We start from the raw sequence: 27179 nt of genomic DNA, 5'->3' as shown, positions 1-27179 counted from the left end.
GAAAAAACATTTTAATACACACTTGCCTATTCCTTAAACATTCATTCAATCAACACTTCCTGTGATTTTTAATAGCATGTCTCTGTCTGCTCTTTTACACTTGACTTTGTCGGGAAAGGAGCTAATTTTTTTGAAGATGGTGTTCATATTTGAAAGGATTTAGCTAGATGGTAGTAGCTGCATGCCGAGAGCCTCCTGCGATGCTTTTTTTAAGATGTAAAGAGAAGTACTAACTCTTTTGGATCATTCCCATGTACAGTAGCTTATTGGATCATGCATCACTCTTCTCACTACTTCTCCACAACCCTCTTGTATGACTTCAGCTTCCTTTGGTGGTGTTTTTAAGCAACTTTTTCTATCAAGTTAGATGGATACTGGTTTAACACATAACAACCCCCATTCATAATGCTGAATTTTCTTTCACTTTCTCCCTTATCATTGGGTCTTCTTTCTCATTTAATCTCTGCCCCAGTGACTTACTGTTACTGCTGCAACCCTTGGGATGTAAGACAACCTTTCTGTATTTTTTCTTCATCAGTATACCATCTCCTTTCACATCTTGACTGAAGGTACTGTTTCTCGTGATTTCTTACTGCTTTTGCTGTGGCTTTTTTTGGCTGTTCTATTACAAAACAGAGGAAAACACAGTGGAATACATTTGTATGGCGAGTGCAGTGTTTTACGATAACACCAGCCTCTATTGCCAAAGGTGTATTACAGGTGACTTTCTGTCCTGTTTAGCACACTATAGCTCCCAGTCTTGAGACTTCAGATCTGTATGTTTCAGTGATTCAAATATGGGCAGAAGGAAATACCTGCCCTTACACAGTTGGATGTTTGCCAAAAGTATTAAGAGGACTGTGGAAAGTAAAATATAAAGCAACATATTTTAATTCCCGAAAAAGATTGCAATGCTGTGCAATCAAAAGATAAAGAACATTTAAAATACAAAACTGCTGATCTGATGGTAATTAGAAATGGTATGGAACATCCAGTGTATTAGATTCTTTGTGTGGTTTTTCGGTGTCCAACCCTGGGTATCACTAATACTTACCTGGAAAAATATTTTTCCCTCATTTACACTGCTGTAATATTAAAGTATCTCCTTTTTAGTCAGGACATCAGAAGATTATTTGCATATTCCCATCAGTATAACTGTGAATACAGTCCCACACTGGGTACACAAGCCAACCTTTGTAGGTGTCACCTGTTAAAAGAGTAAGGTTACACTTCTCTCATAGCTTGCCCTTTTCCCATACTCCACACCCCCTTGAAGAGCTGTACTGGAAATAAACGCAAACCCTATTAAACAGAAGAGTAACCACATAGTGTAATTTAAACAAGAGCCAATTTAAGTAACTCTTGTCTTAATGCATGAAAAAACCTGTTCTGGGGCATGCAGCACTTGAAAGAACAGGACCCTAAGTGTGTTGAGAGATCACTCTGCCTGCCTGTTACCATATTAAAGAGTCTTTCTGAAATTAGCGTGTCTCTTGTGTCACAAGTTGAAAATATTTTCCATATTATACTTAGTTGATTGAGTTTTAATAGAATATTTATTTTGTGGAAAATAAATTTAGTTCTTACTAGGACTTTGTCTTTAATATTAACAATCCACCCATGTGTGTTGTATTGATCTCTGTTGAAATTTGATGTTGCTGTTTTCTAAGAAATTTTACAAATGAGAGCTAGTGTAGGAGGCAAAATTTACCTACAGCCTCTTAGGATAAGTGTCAGCTGGAAAAATGGGGTATCTGTAAGAAAAATGAAATCATAATTTATCCAATAAATCACCAAACAGGAAAGGAACATTAGATATTAGAAATCCTTTCAGATAATACTAAAATATGTGTGACTTGGAGAAGACCTTAATCGAAGGCTATTGTACAATAGAGTGAAACTGCTGATTCAATATATTGAGAATAAATTCACCGGCAGTACCATAAAATTTACTAGGCTCAGTCTAGTCTTCTGATTCCCCAGAGGACATCACTGTGCATCCTAAAAAGCAGATCAGACCCGCAAGGTTAACGATGAATCGAGTGGGCCTAATTCTGATTTTGTTTATGCGGACGTCAAAAGACTTATGTTTGTGCAAGTTAAGAGTTAAGAATATGGCCCAGCACATTTCTGCAGTTAGTTTGTTGACATCAGAAAACACAGGTGTATTCCCGGAGTGATTCAAGGGAACAAAACACCTTTAGTACCAAAATTGCTACACAACCTACATAGCATTATCTGAGTTTTTTTTAAATTCTAGACCCAACTATGCATAAACTTACGTTGTACTAACATCAGTAGAGATACTCACAGGAGCAGGATTTTGAAGGTCAGTTCTATGGGTCCAGTCCTGAAGAAGGCACCTCCTTCTTCACCCTGTGAAACAGATGCTGAGAAGAAGAATTAAGAATTAATTTTCCTCTTTCCTTAACTTTGCATTCACTTTGACAGGGAAGAAACACTGCGTTGTAAGCAAAATTTTCAGTTGGGACTAAAAAGAAATCTTTTTCTTATTTTCAGTTTAAAAAAACCACCCAAAAAAGAACCTAAGAAAAACACATTTATAATTCATCAGAAATAATGCTGACTGTGAAATACTAAGTCATTTTCATGCAGTTTGCATAGAGATAAATGTGAGGGAAAGGAGAAAAAAATAGGAGTGTTATATGTTGCATTTGATGCACCATATAATATATATACACATACACACACACACAAAGTTTATTGCAACAGCCCTTTCATTTGATGTTTGAAGAACTGAGATTTATCATTTACCTTCTCCTTAATAGAGGGGAATACTCTCTAAATGGAGTCCAAAAATCCATAAAAGAAGAGAGGTCTTATTCTTTAGTAGGATCACCATCTGCTGCTTGCCCATCCTCCCTTCAGCAATCTGAGGCCCCTGGTCTCACGCACCTTGTGTTACGTTCCTGCAAGAAAAATGGGATGAGTGTGAACTGATGCTCAAGGCTGCTTTTTATTAAAGTATTTTGGCTCAGCGGAAGATTAGCACTGAAACTGGGAAATGGCTGGTCACTGCTGCTTTGATCCCCCCTTTCACAGTGATCTTACACATAGCTGCCCAGGGGCATGCGAGGGGAGAAGCTGTTGCGAAGCCATCCCTCCCCCCGTGTGCATCCGCTAAGCAGGAGACACCACATGCCATTCAGAGCACGGGCACCACATACTCACCGCTTCACATTTGGGAAGGGTGAAAGTGTGGGGATTTTCAAAGGTATAATGTGGCTTTGTGCTATAAATTCCTTATCTATGTCCTTTAAAAAACTGAAAAGCGGCTTGATATTCCAAATACTAATGGTTCCATGAGCAGGCAGTTAATGAAGCATTTTAGTCCTTCTCTCTTCCTCTCTCGGCTCTCTGCTGTTCAGTAACAGGTAAGCATATTAGCTTTTCTTTCAGCATGGCACCCAGCAGCTACTTTCCTCTGTCTGGATACTGACTCACACAAGGCATATAGGAACTTAATATCTTGGGTAGATGAACGCCCTGTTGAAATAAGCTGACACTGACTGATAGATTCAGCAGTTATTGGAGGAAGCGGTATACACACACACACACACACACGCACACGCACGCGCAGGCACACACCACGTATAATTGCACCTTTATAACAGCCTCTTTACATGCTGTAAAGGAGCAGGAAAAGGCACACACTGAAGTATTGTTGTATTTCCTTTCATTTTTAAATCATGAAAAAATGTGAAATGCTACCAAACGTGGACAGATTTCATACTCACTTCACACTAGAGCTAGACGGCAACAGGACAGTCGTCCAACCCAACATGGGCTTGTAAAGATCACTCCCTGCCTCTACCGAGAAATTTTATATAACAAACAGGTTTCTAGTAAAGAGCTGGAACAATCATAGTTAATATTAAATCATTTTTTCTTGAACTTTGTAGCATTTTATTACTGAGGTTACAGGTAGTAATCACATTTTATTAGGGCATTCACTGATTCTGAAAGTTACGTGCATTTACTTTTAAAACCGCATCGGCTGTTAGGTGCTGCTTTTTGACAGCAACCTTGCACGGGAGGTTTCCCACTGTTAGCAGCAACCCATCTGGAGAGTCCAAATCCTTCCCTACCTATGTAACGATTTGGAAACCGTGCATGCATTCAGGAGTAAAAATTAGCCTCTGGAGTGCACTTGTCTTATAAAACTTTGATTTGGAGCGATTTGCTTCACTATAGCATAAGAAAATGGAGTAAAAACTCGAGCTATATGTCTGCAATGACTTGTGAGTGATCTCCTAACTACATTTGAAAGAAAGTTCAACCATCCCTTGAACCTGTATGCTTCAGGCTGAGCAATTCAGACAGATGTTTAATCACTTCATATTCACTAGGAAATGGCTATTCAATGGCCGTAGAATTTAAAAGTGGCACTATGAGATGAATGCTTTATGTTATTTCTACATTGGCATTCCCTTTTAGAAGCATAAGTAAAAACAGTTCAGCTGAATCCAACACAGTTTTATCACATAAATTTCAATCATCCTTTTTTTTTTTTTTTAATCATTAGATACCCTTTTAAATTTTTAGTGGCAGAAAAGTCCAAACCTATAGTGCAAGTTGATGCAAATGAAAAGAGATGAAAAAGGATTCTCCAACTTCTCAGAAAGGGAGGTGTAGACTGGGTAAAAGGTGAGTGCATTGTTTAACTGAATCTGCAGCAATAATTATGAGGAAAATATTTAACTTAGAGCAACACAAAAAAACCATGACCCCGAAACTTTTAACAGGTAATTCATCAAGTAACAGGCTGAAAACACCTCTTCAGAAGAAAAATTGTAATAAATCTGCAGTTGTTGGTTACAGTATGCTAAATATTGTGAAAGACTTTCCTAAAAGAAAGACACAGTGTAGTTTTGATAAGATTAAGGTGCATTTCAGCAAAGCATACACATTATTCTTCATTTTACTGTTTGGCAATTTCAACGTTCTTCAGAGAAAACAAAAGTTTATAATGATTAACGTTCTGTGCTGTGGGAAGCATACACTCTACAACAATACTACTCTTGTGTCGCACTAGCCTTTCTCATCTATAACATCAGCACAAATAGTTTTTCAGATGAGTAACCAGCATTTCTGAGATAAGTCTTTCCTTTAACTACAATTGATAATGCGTAATTGTGTATTGCAGTGTCAACAGAGGCCTCAACCAGCCTGACAAACTTCCACTGAGCCCCGTACCAAAAGCTCAGGGCCCAGCTGAGTGGGAGTCCAGGGTTTAGCAGACAAATGTGACACTCCCATCCCCAACCCCAGACAATCTTTTTGTCCCGCCAAGAGATAGTGTGTCACCACAGTGCTTAGGATTAGACCTTTACACTTCAAATTGAAAGTCTATTTCCTCCAGTCCTGGAAATATCCTACGTGGCTTGTAAGATAAATTATGCAAACTAGTAATTGCATCTAAATGCATTCTCATGCATGCCTGTTTTCTAATCCTTGTTAGCGGAGAACTCAGAAAAGTGATTTAAAGTCACCTTATAATTCCAGCTGGCAGTGGAGGAACTCGGGCATGCCGCCAGGGAATCCTGTGTTCAAACCTGTATTCAGATATTTAGCCGTATGAAGTTCACTGTGCAGATGAGCAATACCACGTGAATCTTTCACAGTGGACACAAAGAAGTGTCACAGTTCCACCAGGCTCCATGGTTCTATTAAACCCCCGGGAAAAAAGGTCAATGGACTTGGAGGACGGGTCACATCTCTTTCTCTCTCTCTTTTCACAAATCTGATTTTGTTTAGGTTTTAAATGGGGAACACTATTTTGTAGTGAAATTGAAGAGTAAGCTAATGTCGGGAGCACAGTGACCCTCCCATGCTTGGGGCATAGACTCTCCTACTGCACTGTGACCCACCTTCATCCATTCCTGTCCTAAGACACATGAACTCCTCCCGACCCAGCCGTACAGCAGTTCTGCTCTGGTGCTTTACTGAGAAAAGCTGGGATGGCCAATGGCTGGGACAACAAGGGGAGCATGCAGGCTGCAGCCAGCCCTTCCCGAGTGCTGCGGCAAATAGGCTGTGCAAGTAGTGATTCCCTCCTGGCGCGGGGGGGGAGAGAGAGAGAGAGAGAGAGCGCGCCAGAGGTTTCTTTCACAGAGGTCACAATACTGAAATATTGTCAATTAATACTGAAACTGTGCACATTTCTACCATGAGGTCACGGAAGATATGTCTCCAGGTCAACGCGGGAAGGACAAGAATGTTTAAACCTTGTCAGAATATAGTGCATTGCATCCTGCCATGTGCCTGTACGCAAAACACCCGCCAGTGGATATTGCACGGGCAAACTGACTGCGCAGTGTCGCATTCACCACGTCTACCTGTTTACCTATCAGCGTTCCAGATGCTGGGAGACCCTTTTTGCATAATGAGTTATGCTCTTATGTTAGTTTATTCTGGCTAGCTTGGTAGTTAGTAGGCAGCACAGTGGGATGGCGCTGGGTGGTTGTGGCAATGACCATTTGTCTTCCAGCTTATGACCTGGGGAATATGCTACAAGTAGTCCAAACAGCATGAGATACAAGGTTATGGATGACTCCAAATCCTGACATGCTTCCTTGTCCTCACTGTAAGCATAGGTAAATAGGATTTTGGTACAGGAAGTAGGATTTACCTATTGCCATGTATTAATGCTATCAGAAAGCTATTCTTTGCTGAACCTTTGTATCCATACCGTTTGAGAGAGTAGACAATGGGCACATGCCCACTTTCACCTCTGGGACTTCTCCCGCCTGTGCTGGTGACAACCGCCATCCTCTGCTTCTCTAACACAAAGCACTTGCTCCTTCTCTGCCCCAGCAGCATCTCTTACTGCCACACAAACCCTTTAAGTCTGCATCTCATCCAGTCTCATCATCCTCACCTTCAAGGTTTTACATGACATCCAACTTCCCTTATGTCTTCTCTCACCGCACTGCCTCTCCATTCCCCTCCTTTAGGTGCTCCTCCTAAGCACTCTCTTTGCTTCCCTTGTCACTTAGCAGCAGTTTTACAAGTGTGATGTTTTACTCCTTTCATACTCATAACATTATTACTCTTTCATGCCACCCTGCATGCTGGAAACGATCTCCTATTTCTTTTGAGTCACACACCCTCCCTTAGCTTCCTCCACATCTTTCCTTAAAAGCCTTTTCTTCAGCAGCAATTTCCAGTTATGCTATCCCCGCTGGTGTGTCTTCATCTGAATGCCACTGGTCAGAGAGAACCTAAATTTAACCATTCGGGCACAGTATTCACTCACGCTTTTGCTCGAGGCTAGATAGCTGTCGAATGGGTATCTCATTTGACAACTTGCTTAGGTAAGACATGGGTTACATTATCCTCGTGTCAATGTTCTGTTATGGCAGGGAGCAGCTGCAAATTTGGGGAGTGTTCTTGCAGCAGACGGTTGTTGGCCGTATGATGTTCAATTTTTATTTATAAGCATTCCCAGTAGTTGGGACAAAGGGCACTTTTTTCTTGTTGTTGTTAAAACATTGATAATACTCTTAAAGATCTCCACAAACTGAAAGACCTCAAAGTTTAGCCAGTAGTACAAGTTTATGAGCTTGTTTCTAATTCAATGTAGAACATGATTAAAAATGATGTTGATTACAGGGAAGTCCCAGACTGGAGCTAAGTTATCTTGGTGACAGAATCTTATCTTTTCTGCTGCTTACCCTGTTAATGGTGGACTAGCATGCTTTGGCTTTGGAGGCAGAAGACTGAAGTCCACAAGGTGCTTTTTCTGCAGAGGACTTTCCTCTTCAGAACTCACTCTCCACTTCGGCCACCAAAACTTAAGCCTCTTTGCCTTCAGGATCAGTTTAAGGCCCATACTTGTTTCGGTGAAAGGCTGATTTTTTCATTTTGCCAGATAATACGCTTCTGCAACTCATTTATTGACGTGCCACGGAAACACAAAGGTGTTTGTGTTCTGGCTGAAGTTACACACGTCATAAAGTTTACCAGCTCATTCTAACATAAGAAGTGACGTGATACTGTTTTGTTCAGTGTGATCTATGTTGTTTTCTATTTTTCATTTCGTATGCGTTAGCAGAAATAAAGTATGTGTTTTTCCTCATCTACATGCCTTTCAGAAATATAGGCTGGAATTGATCACTTGCCCTACATTTTAGTAATCCATGACCCTCCTTAAAGTCATCTCTGTTTCTTCCTAGTGCAAACGGGGAAGCATTCTGCTGCTCTGCCAGCTTTCTTAAAATGGCAAAAGCAGCTGGATCTAATAGTCTTCTGAAGGCAATACTGTGTTTCGGATGTGTATTGTGCTTTTTATGCTATCCATTTTACAGGCTTTCACTGGTTAAATTACAGTGAATACGGAGGAGCAGATTTTGTGAACCACTAGCAGATGTTCGCTGCTGCTAGTTTTATGAGTCTTGTAGAACAGCAGGAACAGACTATGTGCAAAACATTTTTTTTTTGTGATTTTGCCATCTCATACTGTTCTCACAGCACTGGCTCGGTAATGATATGATAAAGCTTGGGAGGTAAGCTTTGATTGCAGACTAGCTGCTGTTGGGGCCTTCAGAAAGCCAGACCTGTAAAGTGTAGTTTGTTTTCAAAAGCCTGTGGCTGAGACAGATGGGTTAGCTGCAAATATGTCATTTATAATATAATCAAATGCTTGACCTCTTATTCAGGTATTAGTTATGACATGGATGCTGTTTAAACTGTCTCACAGTTTGTTTCGTTCAGATGTAAGCTGTGATAGCTTTGTGTGAAATGCTAATTTTGCATGAAATTATCATGTTAGCATGATTTATTCGATTTTTGTAACACCTTGTTGTACAGAGGAGAAAATGATCACAAAACAGTTTCACGTAAGAAGCAAGAGTACTAGAATCTGTAAATTTCAAACATTTTCTTCAAATAATGCCTTATTTTAAACCTGGCCCAAGTTTTGGTAGGGAGTGTATCAATGTGGTAATTTACTGTCCTCTCTTGAGCTAACAAGTCACTTGGTTGAAATGGTTTTGTAGTCAGATACACGTTGTGGGCAGAGGAAGAGATCTTTAATACAGAATCAGCCTTGCTCTGTGATCTGAACAGAAATGAATTATCATGGCCACAGACAGCATAGGGATGGAGCAAGGCTGAGTTTGTGATAGCGCTAGCTTTACTTTGACTTAGTAATATATCCACCTACAGAGTCCACACCTCTTTCTTTCCTCCACCTCTCCTGCCAATGGATATGTAGCTTATAGGAGTTGTCTGAGCATACATGTCTTAACTGTGACTGCAGGCAGAACAGCAACTGCGCTAAAAGATTATTCTTAATACTGGAAAGGCAAAGCATGCATTTGAAATATCAGAACCGAGAGTGTTTGCAAAATACTAATTCAGCCCTTTTGTGTCTATGCATTAAAATCTGTTATAACGCAAAGGCAGGTTGAAGATAAAATAAGAATAGGACAGGCAATCTTAATACAGTTCTGCAGTGCTTGATTTTGCAACCTTAAGCTATTATTTTGGCATAGCTATTCGGATATAATTTTCCTTTTTTTTTTTTTAAAAAAAGAGCAAAGGTGGGGGATAAAAATAAAATTAAAAGTAAAACAAAACAAAACCCCATGAAAATTATATCATCCTCTAGGTAAAGCAGTAGTGGAGGGAATGAGTTGTGCAGTTTTCCAGCACAGATACCTGCTGCAGTCATGGAGCAGGCAAAAGCAAGAACTGAGGGTCCTAGTGCAGGCTGTGCAGGAGAACAGTTCTTCTTCCCTTTTCTCCCCACTGGCTTTGTGCTAATCTGCTCCCTTTCTCTCCTGATTTCATTTGCTTGCACAGACCAGCAAGAGGGAATAGCCTGAGACAGATACCTAAGGGGGAGAAACTGGGACAAGAACAGTTGGGAGAAGGCTGTGAGTGGGGAGAAGGGAAGTTAAGATGAATGAAGGAGGCAAACAGAGACTTCGATGTTTAAGATGTTAAAGGCTGAGCTATATGGCAAGTGACTGGAAAGAGGGAGAGAATACTAGATAACTGTCACAGGTGACACTACGAAAATCTATTAGTAACAAACGTTACTTCCCTCTCTACCAAACAACCAGAAAACAAGCTTGAAAGAATAAAGTTCAAAAATTCATTAGGTCGTAGCTGATAAAATTTGAAAACATCTATTGCATTATCTAATTCAGCTCATGCAAGATTGCTCCTTGTAATGCGGTTTCCTGTGCACTATCAAATCTAGTTCTAAAGCGATTGAAATTAGAACCCCTGAAAAACAATTTTAATAGTTCCATGTCTCAGAAATTCTAGGCATTTCTCCACTTTAAATATTCTCTTTGCTAGTTTCTTTTTCACTTCTCCTAATTTATAGCATTTTTAATCTGTTCAGCAGTTGCTCTCTATGCAGGTTCTTAGAGTCCTTTTAACTATATACATGCTATTACCACATCTGCACCAGACACTTAATTGTAGCAAGGCTAATGTACACATCTCTCAACTCTTTCAGGACACATGCCTAAGACTTTGTTTGATTTTAGGAAGAAATCATTAAGTTCAGTAAGAAGGTCCAGAGGATATTGGTGCTTACCATGACTTAAATTCATAGTCTGCCTTCCACTGATTCGTGATTTTTTTCCTCCCATTTCCATGGAAATCTCAATTATTTTTCAGTCTCAATTATATTTTTCAATATATATTTCATATATTTCATATATATTTCAATATATATTTCTATATATATTTCTCAATTATATTTTCAGGTGAATAAAACTGAATGCAACCCAGTTGCAATAGGGGTCAGTTTAGTGATATGCTTTGTTGTCCTATAATATGTACATCCCAAATAACATTGCGCAAAAACTTAATGTAGGTTGCTCGTGCTGAGTGCCCAGTGTCTTCCTTCTGTTACCAAACGCAGTCAGTGGTATGTCTCACTGCTCACCACTGCCTTGGGCACAGCCCTTTCTTGCCCTACTGGTGACACCTGAAGCTGCTCAGCTTCTGTTTATGAAGAAGTTTTCTTCTTTTTTCATAGAACCACAACTATTCTTAGAGGGACTGTTTACCTCTCTCTTCACTTTTTCCTTTGCAAGGGACCTATCTCTGACTTGGGCTTGCTGCAGCAATAAATGCTTTTGAATCTGCAGATTCCTCATTATTTCCAGAAGCTGACGTTCAAGGATGGGGAGTATGGGAACGTTCACATTAGCATTATTTCTGCTATTCTTGTTTCGGGTAAAAATAATATCCCATTTCCATAAGCATTTTGTAAATATACTATTATTATTACTTTGCATAACAATGACGTAGTTCTGCTTTCCTAGAATCAGTAGTAAATATTCTACACATTTTACAGATAAGGGTTTCAGCAGTGCCCTATTTATTCAGTTGAGAATAGCAATTTTGTGGATGAATAATTTTTGATAGCATTTCTGTTCTCATTATGTTAACCAGATGCTTGAAGAAGGACTGACCCCGTAGTGTGATGTAAGACTTACTCCCAGAGTGATGCCACCAACATTCGTGTTTGCTTTACAGGTTGATGACCAAATGAAGTTGCTTCAGAACTGCTGGAGTGAACTCTTAATTCTAGATCACATTTACCGGCAAGTGGTACACGGGAAAGAAGGCTCCATCCTTCTGGTTACCGGGCAACAAGTGAGTATGTGGGCTCAGAGAAGTATTGATGTCTTTTTAATAATCATTTTCAAAATAGCAGGAGTTTAACAGGGTCAGAAGCACTCCTGTGTTCTCAGAGATTCTCCACAAATAATGTAGATAAAATGACTTGTGCACTCTGTTCCTAGTCTGCTGATTACAGTTAAACTTATAAAAGCAGATATAATCATATATACTTGTATACTTCAGTAATTGAAAAATAGCAGATGAGAAGTGTTTCTCGAGAAGTTGTATTTCCTTGGGGCTAAAATGGTTTCCGACAGCAACAACAACAAAACTCTCAAACCTGATGCTTTAGGTCTAAGCAATTACAGCTTATTTTCCCTTCAGAATTGTGGTTTACTCAAAAGAATCACTAGCTGGGTCAGAAACCTAAAGAACCTGCAGCTACTACCTCAGAAATAGCTTGCTTTTAAAGAAGTATGCACATGCGTGAGAAACTGGGGAGCTGAGACATCTAATCCCAAGAAAATTATTTAGTCCACAGGCTATAAATGCAGGTATTGTCTCAGGAGCTGTCTCAGGGTAGGCACCCTGCAGTTTCTGCACAGCTTTCCAAGGGTTAATTTTCTTCAGGTGTCAGATGCATAGATCTCCCAAAATGCAAGAGCAATAATGTGGCAAATATTAGGAAAACTGTGAGAAAACTCAAAGGAAATAGAAAGTTTTGTCTCCCTCATACTTTCCAAAGCACAAAGAACTTGACAGTAAAATAAGAACCTTATTCCTAAGTTTCTTATTCTGGTTTTAACAGAAAAAAAATCATGGAATCTGTTCACACCTTTAGTTACAATTTTAAAACTGTAGCCATTTCTTAACACTAAGAACAAGTTTTTGTAAGAATCAGAAGGAGAAATAACTGCTTGCATTTATGATTAAAAGGTGTACAGTAGAAGGGAGAAATGATCAACTTGTCCAAGAAAAGAAGTGGGCAAATTCAAATTCTAGCTATGGAACTGACTCCTGCACCTTTGTGGAAAGACACTAACCTATCTGAGATAAAGCTATACTCCCTAATTGTATGAACAAAAATTAGTTTCATGACTCTTGATTTATATTGGTGCTATTGAGAAAATTACTGATCCCCTTTCCATTTCATCATCTGCAAAACATGGACAATTGTACCAGTAATTATTTTATTTACCACAGAGGGTGCTTGCTTATTCCTTTGTTTATAAAGCTGTAAGTGTATTGACAGTTTTCTATTCCTGAGAGAACTGCTAAATTCGTGTCTCATTTGTTATGTGATTAGCTAGTTTTTGAAGGTACTGAGTGCCTAAGTCCCACTGAAATCATTAGAGACATCTAAATACCCTTAAATTCTAGCCATTGTCCCTATTTTCCACAGTAATAATTCTTACTTCATTAGTCACTTTTATCTTTTCTTGCAAAAAACCCCCAGCTGTACATGATATCTCAAGGCAAAGCAGAGCACTTCATCGCTGTTGGACAACAGGTAGCAGGATGCTTATTAAATGTACTGCTTGCAAATCATCAGCTGGTTTTGGAAGTTGTATATTTCCAGGCAGAATTATATTCTCCAACTAAATTAAAACCTGGCTAAATTGGACTGACTGCACCCATTTTTGCCCCAGGTTTGTCAAATAGATTTAATACATCCTCCTTTCAACCCAATTTTGTTTTCCTATGCCAAAGTTTGTAATTTTGAAGTTGATGCAAGCACCCCCGGAGTCTCCCATCATCTTCTGCACATTCTTCTGCACACTTAGGCTGCCTGGAGAGCAAGAAGCCATATTACGAGAACACCAAACAAGAACTCTACAGTCAGTCCGTCCCTTTCCTGATGGATGGACTCCTTCCCATTTCACGCTTGCTAACAGCTGGAGAACACACTCCCATGTATGCACCACAAATTCTCCTTGAGAAATAGGGAGACACCAGACCTGAAGTAAATATGCAGTCCCTGGCTGCTCTTTTTGAAACTGGAAAGAGGCTGAAATCTACACGTAATGCCACTGTATTGTCCTGATTTCATTCATCTCTGGTCACTGTCACCCTGGATTAAAAGCCAGATTGCTTACGGGGTGGGCACAGCTGCACGGACTGCGCCTGCCCTCGCTGGGCTGTGCATGGCACATGCTCACGGAAAGACCGCTGGTAGTTGAGGTATTGCAGAAATGCCACTACTATGCCAGTACGCGAGTTGTATGCAATTTGTCATTCAAAAGCATTTACTTTAAAACACCATCTATTTAAATGATTTTCATGGGTGAAAATCATTCATTGAAGAACCTCTTTTATTTAGATGGACAAAGCTGGGTGAGCTAAGCAGAAGGTTTAAAATATCTAGAATTGCCAGAGCCACAAATCTTAAAATCACAGAATAATCCAGGCTGGAAGGGATTTTAAGGAGTCTCCAGTCCAACCCCCTGCTCAAACCAGGTTTCTCAGGGCTTTGTCCAGTTGGCTTTGAAAACCCCCAAGGATGGAAACTGCACAACCTCCCTGCGCTGCCAGCACCACTGCCCGACCGTCTTCATGGAGAGAAAGTTTTTTCCTTGGCTCTGGTCTAGATCTCTGTTTTTTTCAAGTTATACCCGATGCTGGTCACTCTCCTCCTCCTAGAGCCCTGCTGCAAAGCACAGAGCCTGGGAGACCTTGTTGGTAAAGACTGAGGCAAAGGCGGCCCTGAGTGCCTCAGCCCGGTCTGTGTTTGCTGCCACTAAGTCACCAGCTGAACCCAGCAGCAGTCCCACAGTTTCCTTGTTCATCCCCTAACTAGCAATTTGACATCCCTTGCAAGTCTCAACTCTAGTGAGCACTGGCTGTTTTAACATCATCCCTACATGCCTGGACAGTGCTTCTAAATTGCTTGTTCTGAGCCATTCCTGGCTTCAGCTGCTGTATACTGCCTTTTCGCATTGCAGCTCAGTTGTGAGTTACTTGTTTAGCCAAGCTGATCCAAAACAACGGCTTCTTTTCCTAAGTGTCAAGGAGGACCACCTTGGCACCATCAACTCCGTCTGTTGTCATTCTAAGACACAATGCCAGTTCAAATGTATTTATGAAAGGACAGTTATGACTGTGTCTGACTCCTCTGTGTTAACTGTAAAATAACTCTGGAAAGCCACACTTCTAGACCCAGGCATTATGAGACTTTGCTATTGCACTAAATGCTGCATAATTCCTGGTTGCTGCCCTGATCCTTTCAGTTCCTCCAGTAGAGAAAGGGAAATAACCATGCCACCATCTCATAAAAATTAATTGATTAAGGCATGGAAAGCACTCTGACACTTCTAATGAAAAGTGCTGTAGATGTTTTTATTTACTGCTACCAGCAAAGCACTATGAGGAAAATTACAGTCAATCATCTGGCTTTCAAAGATATTAACTTTAAACTGAGAACCTGAGCTAGATAGCCTACTTTATTACCTGAGAGATCATGATTATTGTCACAAGTTAGCAAATTTAAGACCTCAGAAGCCTCACTCCTTGCTTTCATTAATATATCCCTCCATAAAAGCTGCTCATAAACACAGTCCTTTTTACAATCACAATCAAAGGGGAAGCTGTAAGGAGGGAACTTATCACCACTTAATTAGAACATACCTGCTTTCTCCACTTAGGCTGCACAGCCTCTGTTCCTCAGACACAAAAGTCAAACTTCATCCAGTTCCCCAGGGCCATACACTGTCAGTTCTATACTAGGTACCTAAAATGGGCTAGCAGTTAGAAGTACACTCGATAATTTTCAATGCATTGGCTCAAAACCCATTACCTTAGGGCATTCCTATCACATTTCCATACATCTGCATTTCCCTCAAGCCATTGACTTATGAGTTTTACCCAGTGTCAATCCACTGTTCCCACTTTGACGGGGAAAAAGTGCAGTCAGCAACAAGGTAGTAAGCATTGGCCTTTGCACAAAAGACAACTGTGTTTTGTTTTATTTTGTTATTTATTTGGTTGGAGTTTCATAAATGAAGCTCTTTTGTGTGTATGTGTTTCAAGAGAGCACTTTTTTCAGATCATTACAATTCCTCGGCAATTCCTCAGAAACAAGTTCCTCCCTATGCTGCACACTTCATTTTCTGCACTAAGTACTGCCCCTCAGCAGTAGCAATTACCATTTCAAAAGGAAATAAAGTAGCACAAATGCATTTTACAACTCTCCAAATTTCATAATAGAAAACAGCTAAGGAGTGATTTGCAATGTGGTGGTTAATTGTAAATCATTGCCAATATGCTCTTCACACGCCAGGTTTTGTAGGCTTGCCATGTGGCATGTAATTTTAACAGACCATTTCTAATTATAGAACTTTAATTCCTCCAGCTTGAGCACTCTCCTTTTGTATCTTCTACACCAGCAACGCACTGCCAGCTTCCAAGATCTAGCACACACGGGGTAGATACTAAAGCTCTGTACAGAATATCATTGTTCATGCATTTTCATGTGGCACTCAACACACAACACATGAATTGTAGCCTCGGCTGCCCAGATACAAGCTGCTCATTTTGTTCGTACCTACACTCTACTCATTGCTACCAAATCTTCCCTCTGCTGAGTTTGGTCAAAGCCTTTCAGATTAAAAAGGCCGTCCAAAAACCTGCCTAAATCTCAGACTTTTTTGAGATTGTTGAAACTACTGATTTAGTTAAAGGCATCACGCAAATACACCTTTACACCTGGATTTGTAGTATAAAGCATAGCACCAGAGAAGAGCATGAGAGAGAACCAAGATCTTGACAGTATTGTCTTTTGAAGCAAATCAAAATTTAAGTTCAGTTTAGATCAGAATTTTGTGGCTAGATGGGATACTTTGTAGATCTTTCAGCTGTACCTTATTGAAAGGTGGTGACGTGCGGCCTGGGGAATTTTCCGTGGCAATGTAATCTCTGTTAGACTCAGCCACTTGCAGAGGCGGCTTCTACTATCCCAGCGTAGCTGTATTTGCTGAGGCCTTTGGAGAATCTGTTTGTCTAGGGAACAGGCTTGCAAGTTCAAGGAAAGACCACCTTGCCACTGAAAAGGTTCTCAAGAGGCAGCTGAACTTTCAAACTGCGGGCTACAGATGACTGTATCACAAAGAAAGATCACCCTTGCAGAAGTACCTCTGTTGTACAAAAAGTCACAGGAGTGTTAGAGGAAGGAGTGTCTCCAAAGGACAAGAGAAAGGAGCTGGCAAAAAAAGTAGATAAGGAAACAGGCTTTTTGTTGTTCATCCTAAGAAATGGCTAAAAATACATACACTGGTCATAGGCTATCTAATGGAAAGCTATTACTTCTTCTGTTCTTGGAAATTAGTCATTTTTATTTTTTATATATATATATAAAATTTTTTCCCCATTAGATTTGTGATCGCAGTCAGTGAGGCTTCATAGTTGCAACTGGCAGAAAAAGAGGTATTGGCATTTGGGGGCCAAATCTAGAAGTCCTTACATAGGCAAACAAACACAGGATTTCATTCAGGGTGGATACAAACAAGGTCAAGCAATCATTATTTTGCTGTTCAGTGTCGTATTTGTTCTCTTGTATCCAGGCTTGCACAGTTCCTCACTCTAGTGGTTTCTGCCTAAAGGAAAAGAAAACAAGGTTGTGCTAGCTGTTAGAAGTGCCTCATGCCTCATGAAGATATTATGCTAGCTGCTTTTTGGGGCTGAACTAGATGTTCTCAGTTAAACTAGGTAAAACACATCAAAATTCAGTTATAATCATGAAGTGCCCAATTCAGGTTTGTCCAAATATTCTTTAAACATTTTGAGCCTTCCAAGTAGCTACGGACACACCTGTGAACAAACTGACCCCACTTTACGTTTGCTTTACTACGTTGCCATGAAACCATCATAGCAGTATGGTTTTAAGTCTAAAATTCCAGCTCCAGCAAAAAGTCATGGAGAGGGCACCCAACATGAATCCTTGCACGCCAGAACTGTTCCATTTCCCACATGCCAACCGTTGTGTTCATAGGACGCACACTTCTTCTGTATTCTGTACACACGGCTCCCACAAAGAGAACAAAAGCTATTTGCCTGGAGTCTGGCAGCGTTTCTTCAAGGCTGCTGGTCCTCCATACAAGTCCCATACTAGTGAACTAATTTCTCCATATAAATTCATGTGAAGTCCCGTATTTGATTCTAAGCTTGCCCAACATGAGAGACAGGTTGTTCAGAGACCCAACTCAAAGAAGAAAGCACCACATCAGTCTGTCCCAACCGCCTATTGGAGTAGCGATGGGATTCAAAGTGAGCACATCCAGCCTTCCATTGATGGGAAAGGATTTAAAATAGGAGAGTAGAAATTTGTGTAAGATAAGAGGGTAATAAGGGGAAATGAACTTACATGGTTAAAAGCTCCTGAAGAAACAGTCTGAGTCAGCACAGCCCTTGTGATGTTGCCTAAACATTCACAAAAAGATTTCCAGTGATGGTCTGTCTTCTGATGAAGTTTATGGATGTTCAAACTCAGCAGTGATTCCATACCATCTCATCTCTGTATAAAAAACACAAAGTGCATTGCAACACTTTGGTAAAGAAATGGATTCTGTTGTACTCTAGGTTAGCTATGTTCTGCACGTTACTTTAACGTCTTCATACTAGTAATTTGGAGAACCCAATAGTCACCATTACTAGAGTGGAAAATTTAATGGTGCTGATTAAAATAGCTATCTGCATGAAACGTAATACTTCTATTATTATGTGTTTTATAACATAAATATATCTACTATAAATGAATCTACATATGATCAACTACAGGGCATAGAATTTTTCCAGTCCCAATGTACTAGTTTTTCTGAAACTAAGTTAGACAAAGTAAATGCAGTACTTTGGAGTGTTACTATTTGCATATTATAGCTAATTAGCAAGCACAATAACATCATCCTAGGGGAAAGGTCCACTGGCAACTTAATTCATTATCTTCTATTATTGTGTATCATGTTAAAATGACAAGGATCTTACGCTGTATAAGTCATCACAATTTTAATTAATATATCCAAACCTGATATAAGCTTACCTGCTGGTTTTGTTCATGCTGAGTCCTCCTCAATTTTTCTACATAGGTGCCTCTTCAAAGTGTTTTTCCATGTGCATTTTCTTAGAAACGTAACACAAATACTGCTTTAAATGTTTTTAATGAAAGTATTAATTATATGAAAAGCTCAAAATGAGTTTAATAACCACTGTAGTTGCCACTGAAATATATATTTCAGGAAACAGTGGAAGAGTAATTATGGTTGTGATAGTAAATTAACTTGCTTGCTATACGCTGTGCTGAACGCATCCGTCTGAGAGAAAGGCTCATCCACCCACGTAGCCATACACCAGAGCCAACGCACAGGCTCTCAGCAGGGTCGGGACTTCAAAACCCAGGGCAGACCATTGCAGGCCACTCCCCAGGCTTTCAGCGCCGTTTGTAACGGAGGAGGGAGCGGCGGGGGAGCAGCCCCCCATCAGCAGCAGCCAGCTGCGCTGGCCGGGGTTGCACGGAGCGGGGCAGGAGGAGCGGGACGGTCCCGTCGCTGCACCTAGGCACCCACTGCCTCCTTTGCCTTTGTGCCCCAAACACACGGTCATCTAATTTATTAAATTAAATATGAAATCAATCTTTCACTAACCTGCACTACCTTAGCCTGCTAGAACATTTGTTCATTACGCAGGTACTGTATACAGCCACGGCAGGGGCACAATTCCTGTTCTGGCTGAAAGCAATGTCATTCAGCGATAGTCGGTACCTGGTAACAGCCATCAACAAGTAAAATCACTCTAATCCTATATTCTGGAGACTGTTGCAAGCTTGCTGAAGCATTGAAAATGGATGGTACAGTTCCACACAGCATTTCCACATGCCGTATGACCCCACTGTCATGTCCTACAAATCAAACACAATTTAATTTTAGAAGAAGGAAGGAACCTGATTCCACCATTAAATGTTAGGCTCCGTTTTGTGGGCATAGAGGGGAGTCGATACCAGAGGCCACCACCTGACTCCACCAGAAAGTTTCAGTCTGAGCCCAGTGAAACCAGGGATTTGGCTTCAAGAATCATTCATTACCATGATAAATCATTTGCAAAACAAAAAAGCGCAAGTGCTCCCTGCATTTCTGGCCTTCAGCCTCACCATTTATTTAGCCCAGGGTATAGTTTCATGTTGTAAAAAACGTTTGTCTTTTGTTCTGCATCGAACAATATCTCACTGTGTTAAATGAGACCTTCATGTGAGAAAAAACATGCAGAATTAGTCACTTCCATCTCTCTTACCTCTCTATCAGTTGAGAAGTTATTTGATAGCTGAATGTCTAAATGCTGCTGAACTCATGACGTATTGTTTTAAAGTAGAATTTTCATAAACATTCCACACTGGCCTAACTTGCTTTCACTGACATTAAAGGGATTTGGACTTTTAAGTTACTCTCAACTGTATCAAGAAAAGGATTTAGAAAAAATACGCAGTATTGCCGTGTCTCTCTGCGGTCCCATTTCAGTTATGACCCTCTTACTAATACTATCAGCTTTTTTACTTCTTTTCCTTTGCTGCTAGTGCCTCTGTACTGCCCTGTCCTCTCGCAGAGCCCGCGGCCTCATCCGCCCAGCCCTTACCTCTGCAACGCAGGGAGCAGGGAAGGCCAGCAGCCAGCTAGGTGGTGACTCTAAGAGGTAGCCTTGAGAAATGCTGGGGAGGGAGGTGTGACACAAATGCTGCCTGTCCAAGGGACTTATGCACATTTTTCTACTTGGGGTTCCCAGCTGGAAGTTCCCTCCTAGAGAAGCACTAAGCAAATCCTTCCTCTCCAAACCAAGCCAAAGGTCCCCCCCTTTCTGCCCAATACTCGTGATCAGAAGATATCCACAAGATGTGCCAGGTTTACCTGAAGAAACTTGCTATTTCTCACTTTCAGAAAGATGCCCCAGTTGCCAGGCTATAGCCTTATTTATTTCATGCATTCTTTGGACTGGAGATTTGACCCCAGATTTCCCATATCTTGGTCGCTACCAAATCCCACCTTGGCTATTTTTGCTGCCTTAGGTAGATGAAAACCACATAGTCCATAAATCTAAAAAGAGCTGTAGCGTGAGCTGGACGCAGAGTTACTTACCACTGTCATGACTTGGACAGTCCTGGCCATGCCTAAAGGCAGTGAGGACTTTAAGCACAAAGTTAGGTGGCAGCAGAGCAGAGGTTTTAAGTATCTAATTTTAGATTTAAGCACTTCAGTTAGCAAACAGTATACTACAGCACGGCCTGCAGTATAGCATACATAGGGATGTCCATGCTAACCTTAAACATGCCCGTTTAAGCACCAGAATGGCAAGAACAGGCAGCAGCGTAAATTATTCAGTGCTGTTCTGTCGGCAGTGCTTTGGTACCGAGCTAACCCAATTAAGCCTCTATCATTACTTCTTCATCATTACTACATTCATCATGCAAGATAGCACTGTGCACCGGTACATGAGGAATTCACGCCGCCATTTGTCTGTGCAGCTGTAACTTTATGCCCAACATTTTACTTCTGAACTAGGTAATGTGGAAGCTTCACCAAAGCTGCTGTTTTCAAAAATGCCAGTCAACATACCATCTTCAATGTCAAAATCAACTGTGAAATGTAATACTATTAATTGGGAAGCAAGAATAATTTATTTCAGTTGTGGATTTGATTTTACCAAATGAAATTAATGGTACAATATAAAGTAAATGCTAAGACTTCCATATGCAATTAAGCATTTTGCTCAAGGTCCAGGCTGTTTTATTCTTTGTCTTTTAAAAGCGTTTTTCATCATGAATTGGAAGGTAAAAGAATTAATACACCTTTTAGTATCAATTTCTTCGTACAGGACCAAGCAAGCAGGACAGCTTGCTCTTTAATGTGACCACTTTTTCAGAATAGACATTAACGGAGGCTTTTTCATGCACAGTTGATTTTGTATAAACTGATTGACACCTTTGGGGGTCGTCTTTCCACTGACTCATAATTTTGCTCACTCTTGAAAAAAGCCTTCTGCACACCCAGTATTCTCTAGTTAAAGCTGAAAATTCAACTCATCATATTTACACAATAAAAAAAAATCCATTCTGCGTTGTTTTTAATTGCAAATCCTACTCAAGGGACCAATTCTCCTGCTTAGGAGGCAGCCCTGTGCCTTCTACTAGAGAACCAACTGCAGTCAATTATGGTAATGAAATGTCAATAAATATAAAAATTTAATACAGCCTGCTCTTGGTGAGTGGCAGATGAGGACTTGCCTCCCAGACAAATTTGCTGGTGCTGCAAATACTAAATGCACCTGAAAGAGTAGCAGGTTGCCTGAGAGCTCTCCAGTAGAGGGATGGTGGGAGATCCAGGCATCTACTGGGTTTTTCCATTATGGCATAATCGCTGCACTAAGGCCACTGATATTCTTGACATCCAGACATCTTAACTTCTTATTTTGAAGCGAATAGCATATTTCCCCCCCAAACTGGAACCTCAGTGAGGGATTTTGAGCTTTTTCCCCCCTTGAAAATTACAAAAGGGAAATTAAGTTGTGAAAGTTGATATTTGTATGTGACCAGTTTCTCAATATGAAGTAGCTGAATCGTGTCACTATATTAAACTGCTGTTCGAGTAAAAAGTATTTGAGGTATGTTACTTTTTTTTTCTTGTTATTTATATAAGTATATATACTTATATAAAAAGAAATATGTATATGTGTGTATATATAGAGAGAGAGAGAAAAATAACAGATGAACTAGAAACTAGTTTATGAAAGATGGTTTGGCTGGGATTTCCAAAGACTAGATCCTAGTTTCGTCACAGATTTCTTTGGCCCCGAGTAAGCAATTTAATGTCACTACTTCAGTTTTCCCAGGTGTAAAAGAGAGCAATAAAACCTACCTCACAGGATACTTAAGCATAATCTGTTGACTTAAATGAAACATAAGCACAGCTTTAAATGCTTTATGGGGTTGGAGCAGTGTTATTCTTAACATCCATACAAAAAGTGTAACTTCATTTTTCCTGTACAGTTGCTTCAATCAATGTCTTGGGAGCACTAAGAGTACATATAAATAAAATGTCTCATTAAAAGTCAGTAACCTATTGATTATATTAAGGTCATCACTAGGAGAAGTCATTTTTAGTTCCTTTCAATCATCTATCTATCTTTCCTGGCTGAAATTTTGTCAGGTTTAAAGTCTTTCAGTTTTTTTCTTGCTTTACTGCTGTTTATACTTGAGCAAAATCAATGCAATAGTTTTAAAATCAAAAAAACATATTTCAAAAATATACGTTCCGTACCAGTTATTTAAAAAACAGATTTTAAGGGATCAGTGCCTGGAGAAACAAAATTTTGCAGTATTGGTTTGTTTCCTCTGATGATACCTGGCCGTTCTTTATTAACTACTTCATCATGGGAGACCTTAAAGGTGGGATTAGAGCACCGATAGCTTCAAACACATCATTAACCCAAAATGTGCACTTACCATTGTGCTTAGTCTTAGTTTAGAGCCAGACTTCACTTATGTGTGCTTACATGATGTATGGTTAGTAATTTCCCTGTTGTTATGGAGGCTCCTAAAAGAGAAAGCTTTTTTTAATATTAGAGCAGCCAGGCAAGAAAAGAATTTTTTCAAATGTGTCAATAACGTGTTTAGATCTCAGCCAGTTGGCCCGGAGCAGTTCGACACAGGAGCAAGCAACGCACCTGGCCGTTTTCGTGGGACAGCGGCACTCGTAGGGGATATGTAACACACTCTGATGAAAACAAGGCTGAGCTGCAGGCATTTCAGCTGAGGCAGTTGCTCAGATCACCCCGGTTCCCGATACACCAGCTGCACCCTGCTCCACGCTGCTGTCGCTGCGCTGGAGCTGCCCGGTCTCGCAGCCGCCAGCCCTGCCTCGGAGCCAGCTCACCCCGGCCCCAGCCCCTGCGCTTCACCTTCGCGTCACGGCGGTCCCGCAGGCTGAGTGCCCGAGCGCTTCTCCGCTGGTCACCATCCCATGACAAAGCCTGCACGTCTTCAGAGTGGCAGAGGCTGGTACGGCCATCTGCATGGAAACGCCCCCGTAATGGGACCGGCGTTAGCCAGAAAAGTTTCAGCGTGCAAGCAGCGGGGAGGTTGCCCGAGATTCAAGGATCGCCCAGGGGTGTGTCAGCTATGACAGGCTTTAAGTTTACTTTGCTTGTGACTATTACCTTTTTTAATATGGTCTGTTAATTCTAGCTTTCTGTTGGATCTCTATATACAAGCGCTACTTGGGAAAGCTCGTAGACAGGTCAGCCTCCCCCGAGAACAAATGGGCACCACAGCAAGGGCAGCAGACCCCCGGAGCAGTCCTGCTTTTTTCTGTGCCCCGGAGAAAGTAATTTCGTGCCCTGCGGTTGCTGCTCGGGACGATGCAAGTGCAGCTGGCCTGTGTCACGCACCTGCCTGCTCCTCCTTCGCTCGCAGGGGAGGACTCGCCAGAACAAGCCCGTTGGAACCAACTCCAACAAATACCAGGATTTTGTGTAGCTAAGGAGAACAGAAACCACCCGCACAATACCTCTGTTTCCTGTGGGAATACACCGACATTTCTGGGCTTGAATAGATGTTTCTGGCCAAGTTATGGACACTGGAGCGTTTCCCATGAATACCGTTATGTCCCTCCGGACTAATACACCCAGCATAGGTGCAAAGCTCACTTCATCAGTCTTTCTGTGCAGGATCACACAATTACAGTGAGGAAAAAAGACACCAAATGAATAGAACAAACTGATAGGGGGACAGCTACCAATGCCATAAGCAGTTGTCATATATAAAGCTTCTAAAAAAAGCTAATACAGACAAACCAGCATTCACGCTGACGTGACATACCATTAAGATATATAGTTTAATAATATTTTCACTGTATACCATTTCCTGAAATAGGTTTGTATATAAAATCATCTTGACTTGATAACATCATTAAATTGAGAGTGATTCTTTTATCCAGGAGTGTCCCGGTTGTATGTGATTGCTTGAAACGTTCTAAAGCGGTTCTGCAGGTGTGACAACCAGACAGAAGTACAATTCTCTTTTACAGGTGGATTATTCCGTAATAGCATCCCAAGCTGGAGCCACCCTCAACAATCTTATGAGCCATGCACAAGAACTGGTAGCAAAGCTTCGTTCCCTGCAGTTTGATCTACGAGAATTTGTGTGTCTCAAATTCCTGGTGCTGTTTAGTTTAGGTAGGTACACTCTACTCTTCACACCTTACTTAATAGTGCTGTTATTTTTTTCTAAAAAAATATTTTGCTTTGCTTAATGTTTTCCTGAAAAACACGATTTTGAAATATATTTAATGAGGTTCACAGTAATCTGAGGACTATCTTTTAATTACCACTTGCAGGAAAATTACATGTAAGGATTAAAAGTGGGTTTCTGTGGAAATTACACCTAAGGCCTATGGAATTTAATAAAGTATTACAAGTTTTCTGTATTTCTGTATGTGATTTCTGAATATTGTAGAACAAGGATAAAATTCTATTAGAAATTCTAGAGAGCAGCGGAAAATACAGATTGCCATGTTTTTCTATGGTATCGAATATAGTTATGTAAAGCAGATGGAGTGGGGATATGGTTGAAATATCCCTCTTTTTCAAAGGCATCTGTGGTAAGTATAAACAATCTTCTTTGCATATGATGGCTGTCACATCGTAATCCATAAATCAGGAATGTATCTCATAGTTTTTAAAGAGTGAAAGGAACTCTTAAAGTGCAAATTAACGATAATAGCTTTATGACAGATCTGGCTAGGAAATAACCTTTAAAGAGAAGATTGTTTTGTACGAGTGGAGAGGACACAGAATGGGAAAGACACCTATGCAAGACAAATTAGTTAAACCAGTGCCCTCCAATGAATCAGTCAAGAAAAATCACCGGTGCCAGGAATAAAAAAAGGCTTAGGGAGATGGATTCCTATTGACTTCATAGGAACAGATTTTTCAGGCTTGCACTTTGTTGACTTAATAAAGCTGGTCTAAATAAACTTTGGCCAAGTGAATTTTTATTTACTGGCAGACAGTTGAAAGGAGAGACTTAAAAACATAAACAAGGTCAGATCCAGCCATACCTCCATAGCCAAAACTCCCGGTTTACTCAAAAGGTATTTTGTCTACAAAGAGAGTGAACAGTTGAGCCAAGCACAACAATGAGAGAAACATCAGCAGTGGTGACATTTAGTAATGTTTTTCTTTAATTTTCAGTTTTTAAAAAAAAATATTCTGTAAAGGAATAAAATTCTACAAATAAATTATTATAATACAATTGCAATTATACTAAAAGGAACAGTTTTGGTTACACTGTAAAGCGCCAATTACTGTCTTAAATATATCCCTCCATGTGGTGTTTATAGAATTTGAACCTGCTTTGGAAAATTTTAGATGAAGCTCGCTAAATACAGGGAGCATAAAAGATCAATACTTCAGAGGTATAGGACACAGAACGTAGAAAAAAATAAGAATAATTTTAAAAATTAGAATGATGCTAACAGAATCGACTGTTATAAAGTTTGTACATTCTGAATCCTAGGAGGAGATGATGGATTTACCTGGTAACTATTAACATTTTGTATTCAGGGCTTCGTCACTTTCCACGTCTTAGATTCAGAGAAGGAAAAGCAAGCCATCTGTTGCAGAAATTATGTTTTATGAATTAATCTAATGAATAACAAGAATTCAGATTTCCCAATTCCTAATAAGTAGGTTTTTCAGTCATTATACAGTGGCACAGAAACGTCTAAAGAGCCTGTAGCTTTCCTCTGATCAAATATTTAGAGAATTCATCTCAGTTCAGTGATATTTTAAATTAGCTGAATAAGCAAAGTGCATTTGGAAAATTCTCACATTTAGGTGGCCTTTTTGTTTGATCGCTTTCATCGCCTCTTCTAGTATTTTGCATTGATTTAGGAATCATTCTTACACCTCTAGCTCTTCTAATTCTGCCAGGAAATGTGCTCAACTTCTGAAGCAGCTGGGCAGGAGTACCTTGCAAGCTTGTACCGAGCCAGGTTATCCGGTTTTTCTCTCATTTATGCTACTATAAAAAGTGCCAATTCTGCTGCTAATTGGAGCCTTGTAGTCACATCACTTGCATATAAAAGTGATGTAGCTAAGGACGGTTCAACACCTTTGAAACCGATTAGTTCATTATTTAGCATACTGCATAATTCAATTTGCTGATAGTCAAAGCTAGATGTTATCCTGCAAAGAGTTAAATGCACAGAGTAAAATGTAAAGACATTACCACTTGACCCACAGGAGTGAGGCAAATATTTAATGAGAATGATGACAAAACTGAAATGAAAAACACAGACACCCTTTCCAGCTAAGTACTTAACGTTTGTGCCCAAAAGTATGAATGAATTGTCTGGCTGAAGTTAGTAAGATGCCTCACATCCTAAAAGTGAGTCAGGTTTTTGAAGACATTGAAGTGCCTAACAACGCTGGTGGGCATTCTGCAGGGCTGTCAAAACGAGCTAAGCATCAAATTCTACATAAATAACTGGGAGCAATTGTTGCACCTAAGTATCTAGGTGCATTTGACACATATCTAC

The 27179-nt window shown here is 40.2% G+C and overlaps 1 protein-coding gene across 2 annotated transcripts in view; it reads left to right on the top strand.

Moving 5' to 3' along the window:
- The window catches only part of NR5A2 (nuclear receptor subfamily 5 group A member 2), a 99599-nt gene that overhangs the window by 43742 nt on the left and 28678 nt on the right, over positions 1-27179 (top strand). For both annotated transcript variants that reach the window (XM_076337974.1, XM_076337973.1), the window contains 2 exons: positions 11527-11646; positions 24666-24813. In XM_076337974.1, the coding sequence (XP_076194089.1) occupies positions 11527-11646; positions 24666-24813 (268 nt within the window). The remainder of the gene's footprint in view (positions 1-11526; positions 11647-24665; positions 24814-27179) is intronic.

Source organism: Aptenodytes patagonicus, chromosome 5, assembly GCF_965638725.1.
Source record: "Aptenodytes patagonicus chromosome 5, bAptPat1.pri.cur, whole genome shotgun sequence".
Taxonomy (NCBI): Eukaryota; Metazoa; Chordata; class Aves; order Sphenisciformes; family Spheniscidae; genus Aptenodytes; species Aptenodytes patagonicus.
The sequence above is the reverse complement of the archived record's forward strand: the minus strand, read 5'-3'. Positions and strand labels throughout refer to the sequence as shown.